The sequence below is a fragment of the Rhinolophus hipposideros genome (genome assembly GCF_964194185.1).
Source record: "Rhinolophus hipposideros genome assembly, chromosome: 9".
Lineage (NCBI taxonomy): Eukaryota > Metazoa > Chordata > Mammalia > Chiroptera > Rhinolophidae > Rhinolophus > Rhinolophus hipposideros.
In genome coordinates, this window is record NC_138055.1 from 74,037,036 (window position 1) to 74,056,764 (window position 19,729).

Consider the following 19,729-nt stretch of genomic DNA (forward strand, 5'->3'; position numbering starts at 1 on the left):
AGGCTATTATGTCCTACGGGAAATACATGGTTCTAGTTTGGAGAAAATTTGGCACTCTGGATACTTTCTTACAACAGACTCAGTGTTTCCGACTAGCCAGGAAAGACTAAGTGGTAATATACCTTTAAGGAAGAGAATAAAATAGCCTAATGGATTAATGAAATCTACTTTACTTTTTTTTTTTTAACTTTTATTTATTTTAAGTGTTTTCCAGAACCCATCAACTCCAAGTTAAGTAGTTGTTTCTCTAGTTGTGGAGGGCGCAGCTCACAGCGACCTATGTGGGGATCGAACTGGCAACCTTGTTGTGAAGAGCACTGCTCTAACCAACTGAGCCATACAGCCGCCCCCTACTTTACTTTTTATATGAATCCCTCCTATAGTTCTATAGCTACTTTCCATTTGGCTCTGAAGTATTTGCATGTGAAATTCTTTTTTATGGAGGACAAACAACAACAGTAATATCTATCATTCTGTGAGCATGCACGGGGAAAATACTGGGTAGCAGAAAGAAGAGAATTCAATTCTTATATTAATTTAAACACAAGTCCTGTACCAAAGTTTCCAACTGAAAGTGTGTCTTATCTAGTTACAGACATGTTATTAGATTGGGGTTGGATCTTGGACAAATCTAGATTGCAAAATGATCTAATATTTCACATTTCAATGGAATATTACCTTCATATGTATTCACAAGCCTATGATTGCAGCTAAGAAAAAGCACAGGTTTAATTTAGAAACCACCAAATGTTTATGTAAATGAAATCTTGTGCTACAAAGCTATTATCTTGAAACTCACTGTTAGCATTATTTTTGACCCACTTATTATCATAAAAAACTAGTTCTCAGATTCTGCATACAGACAGCTTTATGTAAAATATATAAACATTTGTCCAAATTGGTACACAGATTGCATAAATATGGCAATTAAGATTGCATTTACATATGTGCATGTACAATGTTGTGCAAATTATCACAATATTACAATTTCAAAAATTCAAATTGGAATCAAAGTAAAGCAATTAGTGGAAAAATACCCATGCAGAATTAAAATATCTCAGAACAAAATTTCAAATGTCTTCAGTAAAAGTTCACACATTTAAAATAGTTTTATTCGTTTTATTTGTATATGTCAAAATACATTTTTTATTTCCAAAATAGTGGGTTTTGCAACTAGTTTCATGCAGAAACAAGGTCTGCTCAATACTACCAATAAAATCAATATAGCACAGTAGCTGTTCAGTTTTAGATACAAAGAATAAATAACCTAAATACAAAACACTAAAATATTAGAAACATGTATTTAATCATTCTTCACAGGCATCCAAACTTCACAAATATAATCCTTAGCATGCCTAACTGTTGTGCAACCAGAACACGTTGCAGTCATTCAAACTGGTCAATTGTCTGTATATTTTATGTCCACATAAGACCATGGAAATTCTCTATATTCAGACCCACCATTCATACAGTTCAAATATAACCCCAAATAAAATTCCCACAACTATCCTTGTACCTTTAAAAATCAAGAATCCTGAGCTTGGTAGTAAGAGCATAACCTTATATCTTCATAAAACCAATCAAGAGAGAGGACTTGAAATCCTGCTTACCAAAACACCTTTTCCCAACCCTAAAGTAATCTAAAATAGGCAGTAGAACACAATGACCTTTTAAAATGGAGGGGTACAAATTCACATTTAATATAGTATACAATACAATCAATAATACAATAAGCTACTATAAGCTTTACAATGTACAATTTATTTAAATGGCTGAACTGTTCAGTGGTTAAGGAGACAGTTATGTGCCAGAAAGATGGAATATTTTTTTGCATGGTTCAATGAAAATATAAAAGCTATTTGTCCAAATAAAAGCCATCTTCACTATGTACTTGGTTTTACTTTTTTTTCTTTTGCTTTTTTAAAAGGCCACTGAAATGTATAAAATGGTCTGAACACGATGGTGGTATCAAAGTCAATGCCTCTTCACATGGCAATAACAGTGCATTTAACATGAACTCACGGGTAGGTCTGCAAATGATTTCATAGCATCACTTTGGCTAGCACAACAGTTTTAGACAGCACTCAGATAAATATAGGTATGTGAAATGTGAAGCAATTATCTTATGCAACTTTAATTATGGTTGAATACTATCAAATGAAAACTGAAAATAAAAGTAAAAGCACTTTACAGTAGAAAACTTTTGTAAAGATAGGGCTCCACATGATGTGTTAAAGTCTTTGTATCACATTGTTAGCAAATTTTGTTTTTAACACTAATATGGAGTAGCCTACTTTGCATTAACAGACATTTGAAATAAGAAAATAGTCAAGCATGCCATGTGGTGGTTTAAAAATCAAAACAATACACTTATTTATATATACAGCATCACTCAGTACCTGCTAAAATGAAAGTGAAGATTATAGAATCTAACTTCTTGTACTACAATAGTAAAAAACAAACAAAAACAAAAAAAGTGACCAATGAAGGCAGAAAATAGGACTTAAAAGAATCTAATCTCAACTGACTTTAAAGCATTCATATAAGAAATAAATGCATATTGCACAAACAGTGAAAGCCAATGTTCCACCAAGCAATTCAGTTCCAGGTGGGAGGAGACAACACAGCATTTGCCTAGTACATGACAATGACCTCAGAAGAACAAGTGTTCTTGTCACTAAATGAGAAAGCTGTGAAAACATAGAAGAGTCTGCCACATGAAGAGTTAGAAGGAAAAACATACAAACCCAAACTTAGATGTAAAGCAAAAAAAAGTATTTAAATATTGAAAAACTGGAAACTGTGGCACATCAAAAAATGCTGAATAACTGTCTTCTGTGAGAGCTGAAAGTTTTTGTTGACACAAAAGTATTTATGTACAACTAAGGCTTACTGGTTAATTATCTGAGGCATATCTGGCCTTGAACACTTTCCTTATATGCTGGAGCTGTAAACAAGTTTTCTCAGTCATTAAAAAAAAATCTTCTCAGCAGCTGCATTAACATGAAACAATGGTCTTGATACAAGAAAAAGAAAAAAAAAAAAACAAAAACAGAAAATAAAACAAAACAGAACAAAACTCCTAGATAAGAGGGCATTTGGCAGGATATCCGAAAATGACAGTCTCCAAGGGTTCTTCCCAGGCTTCCAGTGACTGTCAATTATGGTCCACTGGGTTACTAATATGTGCAATTCAGTTACTTGCTGCTTTTTAAAAATTATTTGGAAAGTTTGCTTATAACTCTGATCAAGGCCCCATTTTCATCCTTTAGCCTCTGGTTGTCTGCTTTTAGGTCTGGTAACATCTATGAGGAGAAAAATGAAGAAAAGGTTTTGCTTCAATAAAGATAAAATATTAGTCTTAATAAATGTTATGCTTTCACCACAAGACACATGAACAAGCTTTGTCAGTTATATATATTTCTAGTGGCTAAAACATATATCAGGAAGAAAGAAAAAAAAAAACAAACCAAAAAAACAGACCCCTGATTTGTGAAGCTAATTAGTTTAATAAATGATGGAATGAAAGGTTTATTCTCCCAAAGTTATCAACTGAAATGTACTAAATCACTTGATATTATGACTTACAAGCACACAATATTAGAGCAGCCAAGAAAATGAAGCCTGTTTTTGTTAGGACAAAAGAGAGCTTGAAGGGAGCTCCTTTAAGAGTTCCTGGCAGTACCTAAACCAAGGCTTTTGCTTTATTTACGTCAGACCTCAAACCATAATACTTACGTAATTTTACAACAAAACCAGCCTATCTGGGAAAGTCTTGAGGTTACTAGATTTGTTCTAAATCATTAAAATTCCTTAAACAATTCACCTATAGTACTAGTTTAAGTGCGTAGTACAATGTCTGACCCAAAAATAGGTGCTCATTAAATGTCAACAAAGCAATTACTATTATCAGAATAAAATAATTTATAAGCTAAAGTAGTTAAGTCAATACTTATGACAATATTCAAGCACAGGAAAAATAACCAGTATTTGGAGCAAAGAGGAAAACATACCCTCAGAATCTCAAAACAGAGCAAATTAATGTTCTGTTTTACAGACAAACTGAAGGACGGGGTGAAAATGTTTAAACTGGAATTTCCACTAAGAAGGATTTACATTACATTTGCTTTGCCAGATTTGCTAGGAAATGGAGTAACTTATATTTTGGACATTAAAACATACTTTCCAAGATATGTATTTAGTCCTCTTCCTCAGTTTTTAAAATGTACTAGATTATTGAATTTGATAAAAATAAAATTTCTACTTGCAAAACAACTCAAGCAAAACCTTTATGAAGAGTATACTTTTACGTGGACCCAATCAATTTTTACCTAGGTTCAAATGTATAGATATAAAATACAGTAATCTGAAGTTTATGTATTAAGATACTTCTGCAATACAAAACTAAGCGAATATTAATTAAAATGGCTCTGACTAAACATGACATTCTTTTGAAAAACAGAACACATGGTTAATCTTCAGCTTCAACATATATTAATTATGCATAAAATACATTTTATATTGTTTATATTCCACTTTCTTTCTAGTAATTTTAAATAGCAATATTTTTAAGCCATAAAATCTCTGTTCAGCCAAAAAATGTGTACAAACTTTTTTGCAAAAGTGCAGACAAGTCTTTTATTTAAATTCCTAAATCATTCCCTAAGTTTTTTGTCTCAATATACAATTAGTGACTTTCTAACATTCTGAGAAGCCATGCATAATTAAAGTTATATGATAAGCTCCAGACAAAATGGCATTAATTTGTAAAAGTGAACTCAAGACACGCTTACTGATACAAAAACACCTGCCTGGCTCTACCAAGAAGAAATGATGAAACTATAAATTATAGGTTCACAGACTGCAGTTTCCTACAGAACCCTGAGCGCTTGGCTACCACTCTCGTCAAGGCCCTATTCTCAGTCAGCAGTCGTTCATTTAACTCTCTCAGAGTTTGAATCTGCTTTATTTGGTGCAGGTTCTGCAGAAATCAGAACATAAAGAAATAGCAAGTAAAAAATAAGAAAATGGAAAAGAGTACAATAAAAATATAAAGAAGCACAGATAATGAATATAAGGAAAAATTAAGTCTTAAAAGAATATCCCATAAGATTTAACCACGTTAAAATAGCGTAGTCCTAAAATTCCCTATCAAACAAAATTCAAAAAATTTGTCTCCAAAGCCATTCCATAATAATGTTCTAATAAGCAACCAAATAATTCAACATTAAAACTTTTAAATTTTAAATTCAAATTCTATGTGCACAACTTCCTATGCATTAGTTCCTTAATTCATAATATGACAGATATTTTATGCAAGACGATATAAGGGTTAATCAATTAACTACGCTATTTTTCCCCTGCAAAAAGTGTTCCAACATACAAAGCAGTAATTTCCACAAGTAATGCAGAGTTTAATAAAATATAGCTCTGCCTGTCCACCACTCTAATGTCCTTTATTTTCACAGGAGAATATTTTTATATTGATTCCCCCAAGAAACAGAGTAGGTGAAATGTGAATAAACGATAAATCCCAAATTTTATGGCCATTATTGTCTAATCTGTTCTATACCTGAACTTCAAAAGTGCCCAAAAATTGATCAGCATAAAATTTGCATTTTTAATACTCTCTTAGACCACTTAAAACTTGGATTGAGGAAGAAAGAGAAGCATAGATACAGGTAAATCACAAAATGCATAAACAGCTTTGAGAACACAACATCTGTTCCAGTACTATGTAAAATCTGAGTTCCTAAACAGCACTCTCTCTCATAAGCAGCACGGTTTACTTACTTTGAGCTCTTCTTCCATTTCAGATATTCTTCTTTCTAGAGCTCTTCGTTCCTAGATCAATTCAAGGTACCAATATTAATTATATGATTATTATATTCTTAATTTTTCTTCTAAATTGTGAAATAGTGACACTTTAAAATGAAAAATCAAATCAGGAGCAGTGTAGAAAAAGATGTGATGCCAGTGATGTGTAAAGAGCTTTCCAAAATTTGAGAAAAATACAAAGATCATTATTTCCACTACTTTCCATAAGCTTTTTCTTTAAAGCTTTGATTTTCAGGCGAGATGCTATATGTTTAAAGTATTGTTTTAGTTCATGTAAAACTCACGGATAGAGTAAACCGGTACTGAAGACTGAGGCTTGTACAGAAAGGAAAAAAAAAAAAAACTCACACAAAGATGCAATTATTCTACAGTGACAGAAGCAGAAAAGCAACAAGCAAACATGCCTAAAATAAGGGTACTTTAAAATTTCAGTTAGGATCTAAGAGAAGTTCATCTCTTCCACCTGCAATGTTCACTAGCCATTACTTGTCCAACTGGCTTTATAGGTTTTTATTTAGGTTGATACTGTGTAGCATTAATGCAGTGAATCTAAGGAAGAAGCAACCGCAGCATTTATTTTATTTTAAACTACCTTATTTCAAAGAGTGACAGGCAAAGGCAACATACATTATTGCAGTGTTCTGTTTTATTCCCCCTTAAATCATAAGCATTCTAGGGTGTTACGCAAAAAGCAAGCAGCAGTAATTAATGTGTTGTAAAACTTTGGTTAGGTCATACCGCCCAGAAGATACTGACTCTTGCCGGTCACCTTTCAGATACAAACCATTTAAATTTAGTTTAATCATACTGAAACTATTTCCAAGACATTCTTTCCCAGATTAATAATTAATGTTCATATTTAGTGAAGCAGTACATTTATCTGTAAATGTTAATGTCTTTAGGGTATGTGATTTAAAAAAATAGATGGAATCCTATTAATAGTTTTATAAGTACCATGTTATTCTATTACCAGCATATTTGAACATTATTACATAGACAAAAATGTTATTTTCTATAAAAAGACCTTTCTCCTAGTTAATAATGCAGCCATGACAAATTAATAAAAACCATTGCACTTTTTAAAATAGGACATAGTCTCATATTTAATCCTCATAACTTTGTGAAGTACCAGAAATAGCATTGTTTTATCCAAATGATAGGTAACCAACCACCCATCGTCCTCCATTTTATTAGGTGCCTTCAAGATTTTAACTACTTAGTGGTAAAGCAAGAACAGTATCAAACTGCCCTGTTGCCAAATTGACAATTGTAAAGTTGCAGGCAATTTTTCATGTCTAACAAATAAACCTTTTAACATTAAAAATGCACGTAAAGGTGCAAGCAATTTCTTATGTATGACAAATAAACTTAACAATATTAAAAAATACGGTTAAGAGAAAATGCATGTCAAGTGCTTAGCCCAGTACCTGTCTGGTACATAAAAAAAGAGTACTGACTAAATAGTAGTTATCATTAATAATACTATGATTACCTATGTCTGTACATTGAGAGTGGTTTAGCTACTTTATAATTTATCTGCATTTGACAGGCAGAAAAAAGAGAAGGCCAGATGAGAATGTCAGAATACAAAAACATGTATCGTGTGTGCTTAAGCCTAGATAAAACAAAGGACAGACATCAAAGTATCAGTTACCTCTGATGATAGGATTATGGATGGTTTTATTTTTTTCTTTCGCTAAAATTTTTGTAATAAACATACACTGTTTTCAAAAGAATAAAATATTCTTTAAAAATTTGTCTCAAAATAGTATTTTGATAAACTATGTTCTGTTATCTATGTCTTTCATCTCAAAAATTAGTATGGATAACAAAGAAATGAGTGATTTTTACTATTTCTGCATATCTTAGACATAAAATTCAATAAATTATATTCTGAAAGGATATAATCAATACTAAGTTTTATAAAATAAGTGAGTCTAAATTTTTTGCAACTATTAGTTATACCAATAGCTTTTTAAATGGCCCAGAACAGTAATTTTTAAAACCTGCTGAAATCATAAGGTACAATTTAGTACCTTACTAAACAGACTATTTATTTACATATGCTGTATTTTTTTTTTTTTTTTACCATTTTTTACCATTTCTCTCTCAGAAGGGTAAATTGGCTATTTTTAAAATGAAAGGGAAGGAAATATTTTTATATCAACTGCTCCTGATTATTTATTCTTTCTTCGATCTGGAGATCATAGTTACCCAGGAAGTAATTTCTTTGGTCGAAACCCTGAAAATCTAGCCACTGCTCACTTGCATTACAGATACTTTTTGAGCACTTTTCCTTTAACTTTTGATGATTTAAACATTCTTAACTGCTCAGACTAAACTTGTAGAGTTATTCGTATGGTCCTGAGCAATGATATTAACAAATGGAAAGAAAAACAAGTGAATACATCATAGCAGATTAAAAAAACTGTAGAAAGACAATTTGGTAAAAGGATTTTCTTGTAATCATTTTTTGTTTAAAATATTCTACTTAAGTTAAACAGTTAAACTCAAAATTAAATAAAACATTATTAAATTAACTTTAAAAAGAATTTGAAAATTTGATGTCACCACAATCTTCAAAACCTTTATTTCAAGAATACATGTATACATGTTTAAAATGTTTTAAGTATATCACCACAGAAAACCAAAGACAGAGATAAATGGCATTTTAAAAATATGAGATTCACTATCAGAATGTGTATATTTTAGAATCAAGGCTAGATGTTTTTCAATCTACGGAAAGAATAATACGTAAAATCAAGTCTTTTTATTAACAAGGCAATCTCACACACAGAGACACTCCACAGAACTCTATGAAGAAGCTAAGCTAGAAAACATTTTAATTAAATTAATGAGTACAGTAGTACCTCGGTTTTCGAACCCCTCTGTTGATGAAAATTTTGGTTTATGAATGCCGTAAACTGGAAGTAAATGCTTTGGTTTTCGTACATGACTCAGAAGTCGAATATGTCACATAGCTTTCCCTGAGTGCTAGATCCTGAGGCCTAGCTGTCGGCTGTTTTCGAATGTTTCAGAACACGTGGATTATGTTCAAAAACTGAGGTAGCACTGTATTAATTTACACCAAAACTACCATCTATAAAAATAAAAACTAAAGGAAAAAAACCCCTACCATTGCTTATACAAAACAATAAAGGGGGACAATGATTAGTTATTCAGTAAGATAGACACTTACCCTTTTTTCCATTTCCAATAGTGACCTATCAGCAAATCTTTCTTGTCTCTGCAAGAAAATGAGAAATGTATAAGGGATACACAATAAAATGGGGGTGGCGTGGGGAGAGAACCATGATAACTCTCCCCTAGTGTTCAAAGAAATCACACTACTCAGGTGAGTAATTCACAGGTACAAGTAAAGAGAAAACGAGGTTTGTGTTGAAATAGCAAAGAGTTAAATAAATGCTTTGAAACAGAATGGTCACAGCTCTCAGGCACTACATACTCCTTTTACTCAGGTCTTTACATAGTTTGCTAGGGGGAAGGATGTGAGAATACTGAGGAACAAAACCAAGAGCACCCTACTTTTCCCTCCTATGCCCAAGCTCTTTCCTTTCCTATACCCCCAGGAGGAGTGGCTGATCTGAACCGGCAGATTCCAGTACCTTGACAGAAATGTGATTATAACAAGGCTGAGTGACTTTGTAACCATGCAGTCAGACTAATAAACTGTCCTTCTGGTCCTCTCTCATTGCTCTCTCTCTCTCTCTTTTTCTTTTCCAATCATCCATGCTCCAGAATTGGTAAGAGGGTTCTACCTACCGTTAGTTATAAGAAATCCTAGCTATATAGTAATAGCTTTTCTTGTCCTAGAAAAGTGAGCTCAGGTCTCCCATTTTTTCTGCTTCCTGTGCTATGCAACCAATTCAAAGTTGATGAAATCCTGCTATTTAGGGGTGGAAAGGACCCTGGGGGTTTTAAGACACATACTGCACCCAATATCTGCGAGTTCTGCTTCTGGATATTGAGCACAGGCTCAGTTAAAAACAAGTGTTATCTTAGTTCTTACTTACATTGACCTTTGTACATACATGTCCCTTGGGATTCCTGCTTAATTTGTTGACTAACTCATTTACCAAAAAATGATTTTTGACAACTTTAACAAGAATGCTCTTTTACAACTATTAACTGCCAAATATGCCTATATATATATGTATGTATATGTGTGTGTGTGTGTATATATATATATACACACACACACATATATCTTTACATAATTTTCTCTTCTGTCGACGCTTTAGACATTCATATTTTAGTATCACCAGGACTTGAAACCAAGTTACTTTAATGTCTTTTTTATGGTTATGGAATATAAAATATAAAGATGTAATAATCATGGCCAGGTATCCTTACTATTTTTTTTTTAATTGTTGTTATTTTAAATGGTTTTATGTTTTTGTGCTCTTTCTGGAAAAACAAAAGTTGATGTATTCCAATTGCTTATTGTTATAATCAAATTCAGAATGTCTAATATGATGAGTGTTTCAGCTAATTCTGATTTCTTTTTGATGTTTTTAAATTTAAGTCTATATTTTAATAGCTAGAAATATAAAACAAAGACTAATGTACTACTGGAGGACATATAAATGAATCCTAAAATCATTTAAAAGACTAAAAAATTTAAAAATTACCTTCAAAAGCACCTGAAAGAAATCCGAAATAGCTGGAACAATGCTATCACATGTAATTTAAATAAATTTTAGATCAAAAATTAGTGTTTCACTGGAGACTTCTTTTCATATAGGAACATTTTCACAATTTTATGATGTATCTGTGAATTTGTTAGGTTAAAAAATTAACTTCAGTTAATATTTTTGGTAAATATTCTAGTTAACACTTATGTTAAAATCACTATTAGTAAATTTGGTGAACTGACATTTGACAAAATGATTAGTCATCAAACCAGTTTCTGGTAAATGAGCCTATTTCCCACCCTTGAAGACAAGAAAGAGGGTTGGGGGGCTTAGGCAGAATTCAAGGATTCGAGAGTCCCTTGGCTAAATACTATCAAATATACCTAAATGTCAAGATTAATTCTTAGTAGGATGATAGTTCCCTTGGAAAAATTCCATGCAAATATCAAAATTGCCACCTCTACATATATTCATGAATAGCATGGAAGTAATGCTAAAAAAAAAAATTAGGTGGAAGGATTCACAGCAGACTTAAATACTCAGGATAATCTAAAGATGAATGAAAAGTGTAAGGTTTATCTGTTTTAATTTTACAAATATCCCTAAATTTTGAAAATAACATTTACAGTTTTTCCAACTAAGATATTAACTTTGAATACCTCACTATCTTATACTTTGAATTACCTTTCCCTTAATTAATTCAGTGTATCAGGCATGACACTCAATGTCTGTGACGGCAGAAACTGTCATATTGTTTAACCCAGTGCTGTGTATCTCTGGCCACAGTCCACACGATCAGAAATTGGTTTAGGACCCAAAGGCAGTTTGCTGTTAAGTTATCCGGTGTTCTACCAAATGGTCACTAAAGGCCCTGACTAACAGGATTGCTCCATGCTGATAGTAACTGGCTAATTCTACCAGTCCCCTCCCCTCTCTTGTAGAGACTGCAGGAGAAACACACAGAAGTATTAGATAACAACAGGGTGGGCAGAAGAGCAGAAACAGAGAAGCAGTAAACAGTGGAAACACAGATCAGCTGAGTCACCACAATGATAGGACACGACAATAGACAGCAGTGGACATTTTTATTCAGAAAACATTATTACCAAATCTCTAGTGCTCAAGCTCTTTTCAGAGAACTAGTTATGATGTTTTTATGTGTGGAGGCCCACTAAGCTACTAAGGCAAGCTGAAGAATGATGACATTCCAGTTTACCATGAAGCCTAAGTATAAGCCAGCAAGTTTTAACATGTATGACATTCCAAGGTTTTATGACACCTCACTACGAAATGTGTTCTTGTCTGGCCTTACTTCTCTGTGTATCTTTCCCCATTTTTTTTTTTCTTTTCCTATTTTTAAAATTAAATTTATTGGAGTGACATTGGTTAGTAAAATTACATAGGTTTCAAGAGTACAATTCTGTAATACACTATCTGTATATCACATTATGTGCTCACCACCCAGTCTAGTCTCCTTCTGTCACCATATATCTGACCCCTTTTACCCTTTTCATCCTCTCCCCAGGCCCATTCTCCTCTGGTAACCACCGTACTGTTATCTGTGTCTGAGTTTGCTTTGTTTGGTCTGTGTATCTTTAGAGTACACCTATTAACTGATGAAATCTGAAGAGCCCTCAGAACCTCCTAAGGTTAGCTTGGCCACAGCAATTTTAGCACAGCTTCCATTTTGCACAGACAATTACTTCACAACGTAATAGAGGCTAACAATGACAACAAAAAGCCATTTGGTAACAAGTATAAGGTGAACACAAAGAAGTAATTTTAAAAGTTACGAAAAAGATGAATGTAAAAGAATGGCCAAAGAAAGTATGCAGTATTATTTATAGAACTGGAGATGACATTTTAGATCAGTGCTTTCCAACTGGATTCCAAAAGTTGTACTGCAGAAATGTGTTTATGCTAAAAAGTCACAGGTTAAATTTAAACAAGTTAGTGTTCTTAAAAATTATAGGACCTCTCAGAGTCTTTAACACATAAATAGACCCTATAAAACCTCCACGATGTAAAATATACAGTTTTTCCCATGTTTCTTGGATCACAAAGGTCTTTCTTTTGAAGTGGGGCAGGAGGAAAATGAGGAGGGGCTGTGCCTATTACTGTTTCCCAGAACTGGTGTTCTATGGAAAAAGAGCTTGGGAAACAACTAGATCATACACATCCTAGATCAATGTCCAAGCCTGTGAGTTCTGTTTGGCTACCCCAGTTTTCTTGTCTAAAATTGTCTCCTCTAGGCTGTTGCAACAGAAAGAAGGTAATAGTTATGACTAAAATTACCTTCTTCCAGAATTATTATTATCAAATCACTGTTTTTTGACCCGGAAATATTAATAAAAACTATAACAAAAAAATGTTATACCTCTAAGAAGATTCTGCATAGTTGCTTTTAATGCCTTGATACTTTGGTATGCTGGAAATAACCACTTAAGTCCCGAATGTACCACAACACAGGTATTAAAAAGGCTTAAAAATATTTTGTCTTTCCATTATGAGGCTATACTTCTATATTTTTAATTTATTTTAGAAAAAAGTACCTGATGTTATCTGCAAACTGTGTTATCTTGTTTTCTTCTTACTAATAAATAAGCTATTATCAGGAACTAAACTTATGTTTAGAGCTAACACTAGAGAACATTTCAATGCAGTATTTTAGATAAAATAAATCACAACCATTACAATTAGAGTAATAAAGACAAAAAGGTACAAACCTGAGTGGCCTTTTCCAACTGCAATTTAAGATCTGTGAGTTCCATATTTGTATCATGTAGTTGTGCTTTCAGCTTTTCGTTTTCAGCTAGAATTTGTTCATAAAGCTATAAAAACAAGGAGAGAAGAAAAATTACTTTTCTGCTCTCCTAATATTTTAAGATTTCTTTTTACTTCCCAATATTAAAACAGAAAGATTAATGTAACATATGAGCTATTAAATGATACATTAAAACACATTTTAATGCTCTGTGGCTGCAAGGCAGAAATTTTGGTTATACAGACATGTCTGTCCTACATAAGCTCTTAAACACTACTTCTAGTATTCAAAATTTAAGACTTTGCTGAAAAATCTGACTTTTCGGTTTCCATTAAAAAAATTCAGCTACCTGATAAAGAGGGACCATGTATGTGCAGAGCAATGACAGCTGGAGAAGAGGAGCCACTGTGATGCTTATTGGTGGTCTCTGAGCTTTTCTGTCTATGATTCCCTCATGAATTCCTGACAATGCGATGGAGTATCAGTTGCATTTATCATTATACTTACATTATTTTTACTAACGTTAAAAGGAAAGTGAACTATTTCTAAGAACACTTTCATAACACCTGAATCTACTACATCTTTTTCCCTCATCTCTATAACTACGACCATAGATAGTGATAATCATCTCTTATCTAGACTATTCAAATACTAGAATTGTTCTCCTGACTTCCATCTAATCTGTTTTACACATAGCAACAAGAGTTAACTTTTCAAAATGATTTTCATATGGCAAACGTTCTATTACCTACCCTCATACATTAAAAACCTATGAATGGCCTTCCCAATGTTTTCAGTATAGGATATCCTTAAAGTAGCCTGTAAGGCACTGTATGTTCTTGGTCCCAGTCTGCACATCTTAGCTGCAATCCTATAGCATCACCCCTCCATTCCACTACCATAATGAACATTTAATTACTTCAATGCATCATATACCCTTTCCACTATCAGCTCTGTGTGCTCACAGTTCACTCCATCTGCAATACTTTGTCCCATTGTTGCCAGTTAACTACTAATCACCCTTCTGTTCTTGGCTGAAACTTCACTTCCTTAGGAAATCCATCCTCAAGCCCTGTCACTTTCCTTTGCATACGTTTATAAAACTGTTTCATTAATTTCTAAAACTTTATATAAGTTTGTTATGCACTTTATAAAACTGTTTGAGGATAACTGTTTCAATTTTTAAACTATACATTCATTAGTGTGACTGTATGATACTGTCTGATTCTCCCACTACATGGAAGATGCCCGTAAGAGCAGAGACAGTATCTCCAGCTCCCTCTCCCATGAGTGGAAGCTCACTACTTAGCACAGTTCAGTGTTTAGTTATTTACTGAATGAAGGAATAACTGAATCTTATGCATAAGGTAAAATGATCCCCTACCTTCCTTCTCTTGCTGATGTGGCTTGTAAGAAAGTGGGTAACTGAAATAGCTGTCAAATACCTGGGGACGTGTACAAATTTCACAAGTCTTTTTTTCCCCTCCAACGAACTTTATCAGGTTTATTCCATGCTCATAATATGAAGAATCATAACAGTAAGAATCCTATATTGCTGAGTTTCCACTTATTTCTTAATTACTTCCATCCTTAATCATTAATAGCAGTTGAGCTACCACAAGTTTTTCAGTTACCAAGAGAAAACTTTAGTCTCCTAGGAAAAGCCATATGCTTTGGCTGCTTTCTATTAACAAATAAAGAAAAGTGTGTGCATGTGCTTGCTGTGTTTGTTTTCTCTCTCTCTCTCTCTCTCTCTCACCTCCATGTCCGTTTACAGCTCAGTCACAGTATTAGTACTGATTCGTGACATTTAAATGTGAAATACAGTACTGGGTAATTTCCCCCTTCCTTTAAAACAAACAAACAAACAAACAATTTATGTTCTACTTACCGTTAATTGCCCCAAACTGAAAATTAAAGTAAGTTATTTCAAGATACTGATTCCATTATGAGTTTCTAGGAATATCTCAACATAATGTATCTGAATAAACAGATTATTTTAAATTAAATATAACTAAATAACCCAGGTACCTTTTTAAAGTCCGTTGAGTCATCCTTTTCTAGCCTGCTACTGTAAGGTTTTCTTTCTTCTAAGTAACTGTATGATCCGGACCGACCCAGCAAGGAATCATACCGATCACTAGCTGATGTGGAACTGGTTTCATATCTTCAAAAGATGAGTTTCAGTCAAAATCTCAATTAGAGGCTTTTGCAACTTACATTAACATGCATCCTAGTATATATTAACTTTATGTTCCAAATAGTAGGTGACTTTCTCCCTCATCTGTTAACTAATCAACTTTTGCAATATATCATAAATGGGAAATTATTTTTACAATTACTAATTTCCATTATTTGTGGAAGGGATTCAATATTTCTATATCTTAAGTCAAACTGGTTTCACAAAATGACAAATTATTTCAAAATTTTTAAATTGTACATTTTTCTTTCAATATTAGCATCTGTGAAATCAGAACATGGCTTACAATTGATAGCGTATTATGGTTTAATTGATAGCACTTTTCATTTTTTCCAGTCATGTATCATTTTGCTTTAAAATTAGTAGTACCTTTTGATTTGATGAAGTAACTATATAGTCTATCCAAAGTGACAATAGGTTTGTCCTAAACAAGGAAAACATATCTCATTTGTAAACGAGAATTCTCTTATTTGGTTCTGAATTTGGGTTACATTATCCGATAAATACTATTGCCTCTGTATTTCAATTTAATACAATTATCAGAATACAAATTTGTTCTTGGTTTTACAAGGCTCTAGTTAACAATTATGGGTAAGAGAAACAGAATGGAGGTTTAGATTCAAAGCTATTATGGAAGTTCTCTAAAAAGATCAACAATTGAGCTAGATGACACTTCTTAGAGTCTTCATTGGCTTTCTTTTATTTAAAGCAGAGATAAGAGAAGATTCTGAAAACCTAATGAAATACGTTTCTGGTGGGTTTCAGCAGCCTCTGATTTTAATAATGAGATAGTCATCGCTGAAGTAACTTAGGAAGCTTAGGAAAACTTAAGAAAATTTATCACTGTTATAAACATTTAAGAAAAATTGTCTTTCTTAAGGGACTTACTGTGACTACTGAACTAGAAGCCTTTGACAAAGAAAGCTAATATCAGTGACTAGGATATCTAAACATGGATAGATTTTTATTACTCAAAATATTTCATCAACTTCTAAAATCCACAAATATCGAGCAACATAGTCTTGGACATGATAAAAACAAGAAGGTGATCAGGAAAAAAAAAGAGGTAAAACATACCTAGAAATGGAATCCGTCTAGAAAAAAAGAGAAAAGCAAACAGGCATATTACATTTTTATGCTTTCATTAAAGTAACTTACTGATTAATCAAGTATATTTAACACAATATCAATACTGTTTTCTCACTATTAAACTAACATCTATTTACTATGTATGTTTTAACTTTAACGTGGTTGTTCTGAGAAAGAAGTTCTAAAGCACAGAATCACTATATATTTTTATAAGCACAATACCATACAATTACATTTGGCAATTTCTGGCCATATTTTGTGAATTCCTACAATTGCCACCATATCTTATTTTTTAATCAGGTACAAAAAAAGTAGAGACTAAGATACATATCCACTACCTATACCCGCTCAGCTGGAGAAAGTAACATATTCAAATTAAAAAAAGTCAAGTTTACTACGTGACATCTCAAAGCAACTATTTTTCCTTTTCTCTTTTTTCATTTTTGAGGCAATAAAATGAGACAAACAAATGAATACCTAAGGTATTTTATACACAACAGTATACACACATCTTGTTTAAAATTTACTTTCTTGGAAGTCCATCTATACGTCCTTCAAGGTTTAGAAATCATGAGACAGAAAATTAAGATAGTTTTAATTTTCCTAAGCTAATGGTATGCTATATTGAAGCTCCAATAATTCTCCTATCTAAGTGGTGAAATAATAGGATAAAAATAAACTTCTTGGGGGCCAAAGTAGTTTTTTCTTTGGTGGTCACCTTTAGTTCTTTCTCTTTCTACTGAAACACTCATTGAATCAATAATTTTCTATAAGGTAACTAACTATTCAGAAATGGTGCGTTAAATTCCTGAATTTAGATATTTGTATTTTCCCATTATATTTATCTTTGATTGCACTGTAAAATTACTGGGTTCCTTTGGGACTGTTTGAAGTCTAATTCAGACTAAAAATAAAAACGTCTTACTAAAGTCTATTTCAATTCCTTTTGCAAAACCAATTTTGTACTTGTTCACTATTTTTTGATCTAATGCTTTATTTTATTGATTTATTCTTTAGTTTTATAACAATAAACAATTTTGAAGTTAAATTTTAATTTTCAAGACATTCAAATTCATGGGGTGGCCGGTTAGCTCAATTGGTTAGAGCGTGGTGCTAATAACACCAAGGTTGACAGTTTGATGCCCCCATAGGCCACTGTGAGCTGCACCCTCCTTACGAAAAAAAGATACTCAAATTCATAAGCTACTAAGAGAGTAGATCTTGCAAGTTTTCATCACGAGCAAAAAACTGTAACTATAGTGATGGATGTTAACTAGACTTATGGTGATCATTTCTCAATATATACAAATAAATCATTATTTTATACACTTGAAACTAATATTATGTTACATGCCAATTATATATCAAAAGAAAAGAGCAGAAACAAACAAAAGTTATTCAAATTCAGGAAAACATCTGTGCATGAAATAAAATGTGTGCACATCAAATAAAAATATCACATTTCACCTCAGGTTTGCACTCTGGTTCACTGATTTAAAATTCAAGAGTAAATAAAAACTCTAAGCAATCACAGAAATCACTGAAATTCTATTTCTTTTTCTTTAAAAGTCATGGTGCCATCATTTTTAAAAAATATTTTTAAATTATGGTAAGAAACACGACATAAAATTTACCACCTAAACCACTTTTAAGAATATAGTTCAGTAGTGCTAACTATGTTCACGTTATGCAACAGATCCCTAGAACTTTTTTGTTGTTGTCGTTTGTTTTTAAAGGAATGTGCAGCTCACAGCGGCCCACGTGGTGATCGAACCGGCAACCACGCTCTAACCAACTGAGCCAACTGACCGACGACCCTCTGGAATTTTTTCATCTTGCAAAACTGAAACTCCATATCCACTGAATAATTCCAGATATCCTCCTATCCCCAACCGCTGGCAACCACAACTCTATGTTTCTATGTGTTTGAATACTTTAGATACCTCATATAAGTGGAATCAAACAGTATGTGTTTTTTTTGTGTGTGTGTGACCAGCTTCTCTCACCTAGCATAACGTCCTTACTCCTTATGTTTCAATTCTTTTTCCAAGGTAAAAATACCCTTTTAATTTTTCCGATTACCGTACCATAAGCTCATATAAAAGCACAATATAAAAAGTTCCTCTATAACTCCCAATCCCTCCAATCCCCTAGATAACCACTGTTAACCATTTTTGTACTCATATCTATGTGAACATGTAAAATATCTATCTATGCAAAGACATTTTATTTAATCTATTCCCTACCAATAGACATTTAGGGTGTTTTTGATAATTTTCTTTAAGAGCTATGCTGCTATGAACACCTTGCAGCTTTATTTTTATATTCTTCAGTCATTTCTCTGGGAATAAATTTCTAGAAGTGAAAATTGCTAGCTAAAAGGCATGAGCCGTTTTTTGTAAAGCTTCTGATTAGTATTGCTAACCTGATCTCCAGAAAGGATGAATTTATTTCAGTCCCAAAATCTTATATAAAAATGCTATTTTAATAATAATCATGCCAAATCTGGGCAGTATTAACTTTTGTCAATTTTATTTTTGTATTGTTATGTCTGGTTATTATTGAGATTAAATGCATTTTAAGTTTATTGGCCAGTAATATTTTATAATTTGTAAATTTATAAATTTGATATATTATGCCCCCATTTATTTTTTACTGTCTTTTATACAGCATAAATATTAATCTTTTAAATGTTATAAAAGGCTAAGATTATTTACTTTAACTCAGAAAAAATGTGTCTCAACTTTAATAACGGTGTCTTTTCTGTTCTAGTCTAGCTTTATGTTTAAATAATCAAATCTGTTAATCTGTTCTTAACCATTTCTTGCTTTAGTGTCATACTGAAATTCTTGATTAATTACTAATGTCCTCTGCATACTAAGTTTTACCATCCAATATTTTAATGAAAGTGAATCATAATAACCCAAGCAACAGAAGTCCAATTTTTGAAATAATAAACAATATTGGTAAGTAATTCAAATTTTCTGTGATAAAATTTATTAACTTTCTTTTAACTTATATCCCGAAGGCAGACAGCTTGAACTTCATATGCTGTGCAGAATTTTGAAGAACTTTTTGGCATGTGACAATTTATTTTTTTGAAAAGTACATGCCAGAAAACCACTTTCAATGTGGTTAACTTAGAGTCCACAACAAAACTACTACTGAGTTTATAGAATCTAA

General features: G+C 32.5%; 1 protein-coding gene across 4 annotated transcripts in view; it reads right to left on the reverse strand.

The window, feature by feature from the left end:
- Window positions 1–706: 706 nt before the first annotated feature.
- Window positions 707–19,729, reverse strand: part of PPP1R12A (protein phosphatase 1 regulatory subunit 12A) — a 140,235-nt gene continuing 121,212 nt past the window's right edge. For all 4 annotated transcript variants that reach the window (XM_081058258.1, XM_081058260.1, XM_081058261.1 and 1 more), the window contains 6 exons: window positions 16,535–16,551; window positions 15,289–15,424; window positions 13,220–13,324; window positions 9,038–9,085; window positions 5,794–5,844; window positions 707–3,305 (listed from right to left, as the gene is read on the reverse strand). In XM_081058258.1, coding sequence (XP_080914384.1) covers window positions 3,219–3,305; window positions 5,794–5,844; window positions 9,038–9,085; window positions 13,220–13,324; window positions 15,289–15,424; window positions 16,535–16,551 — 444 coding nt within the window. In that variant the 3' untranslated portion in view covers window positions 707–3,218. The remainder of the gene's footprint in view (window positions 3,306–5,793; window positions 5,845–9,037; window positions 9,086–13,219; window positions 13,325–15,288; window positions 15,425–16,534; window positions 16,552–19,729) is intronic.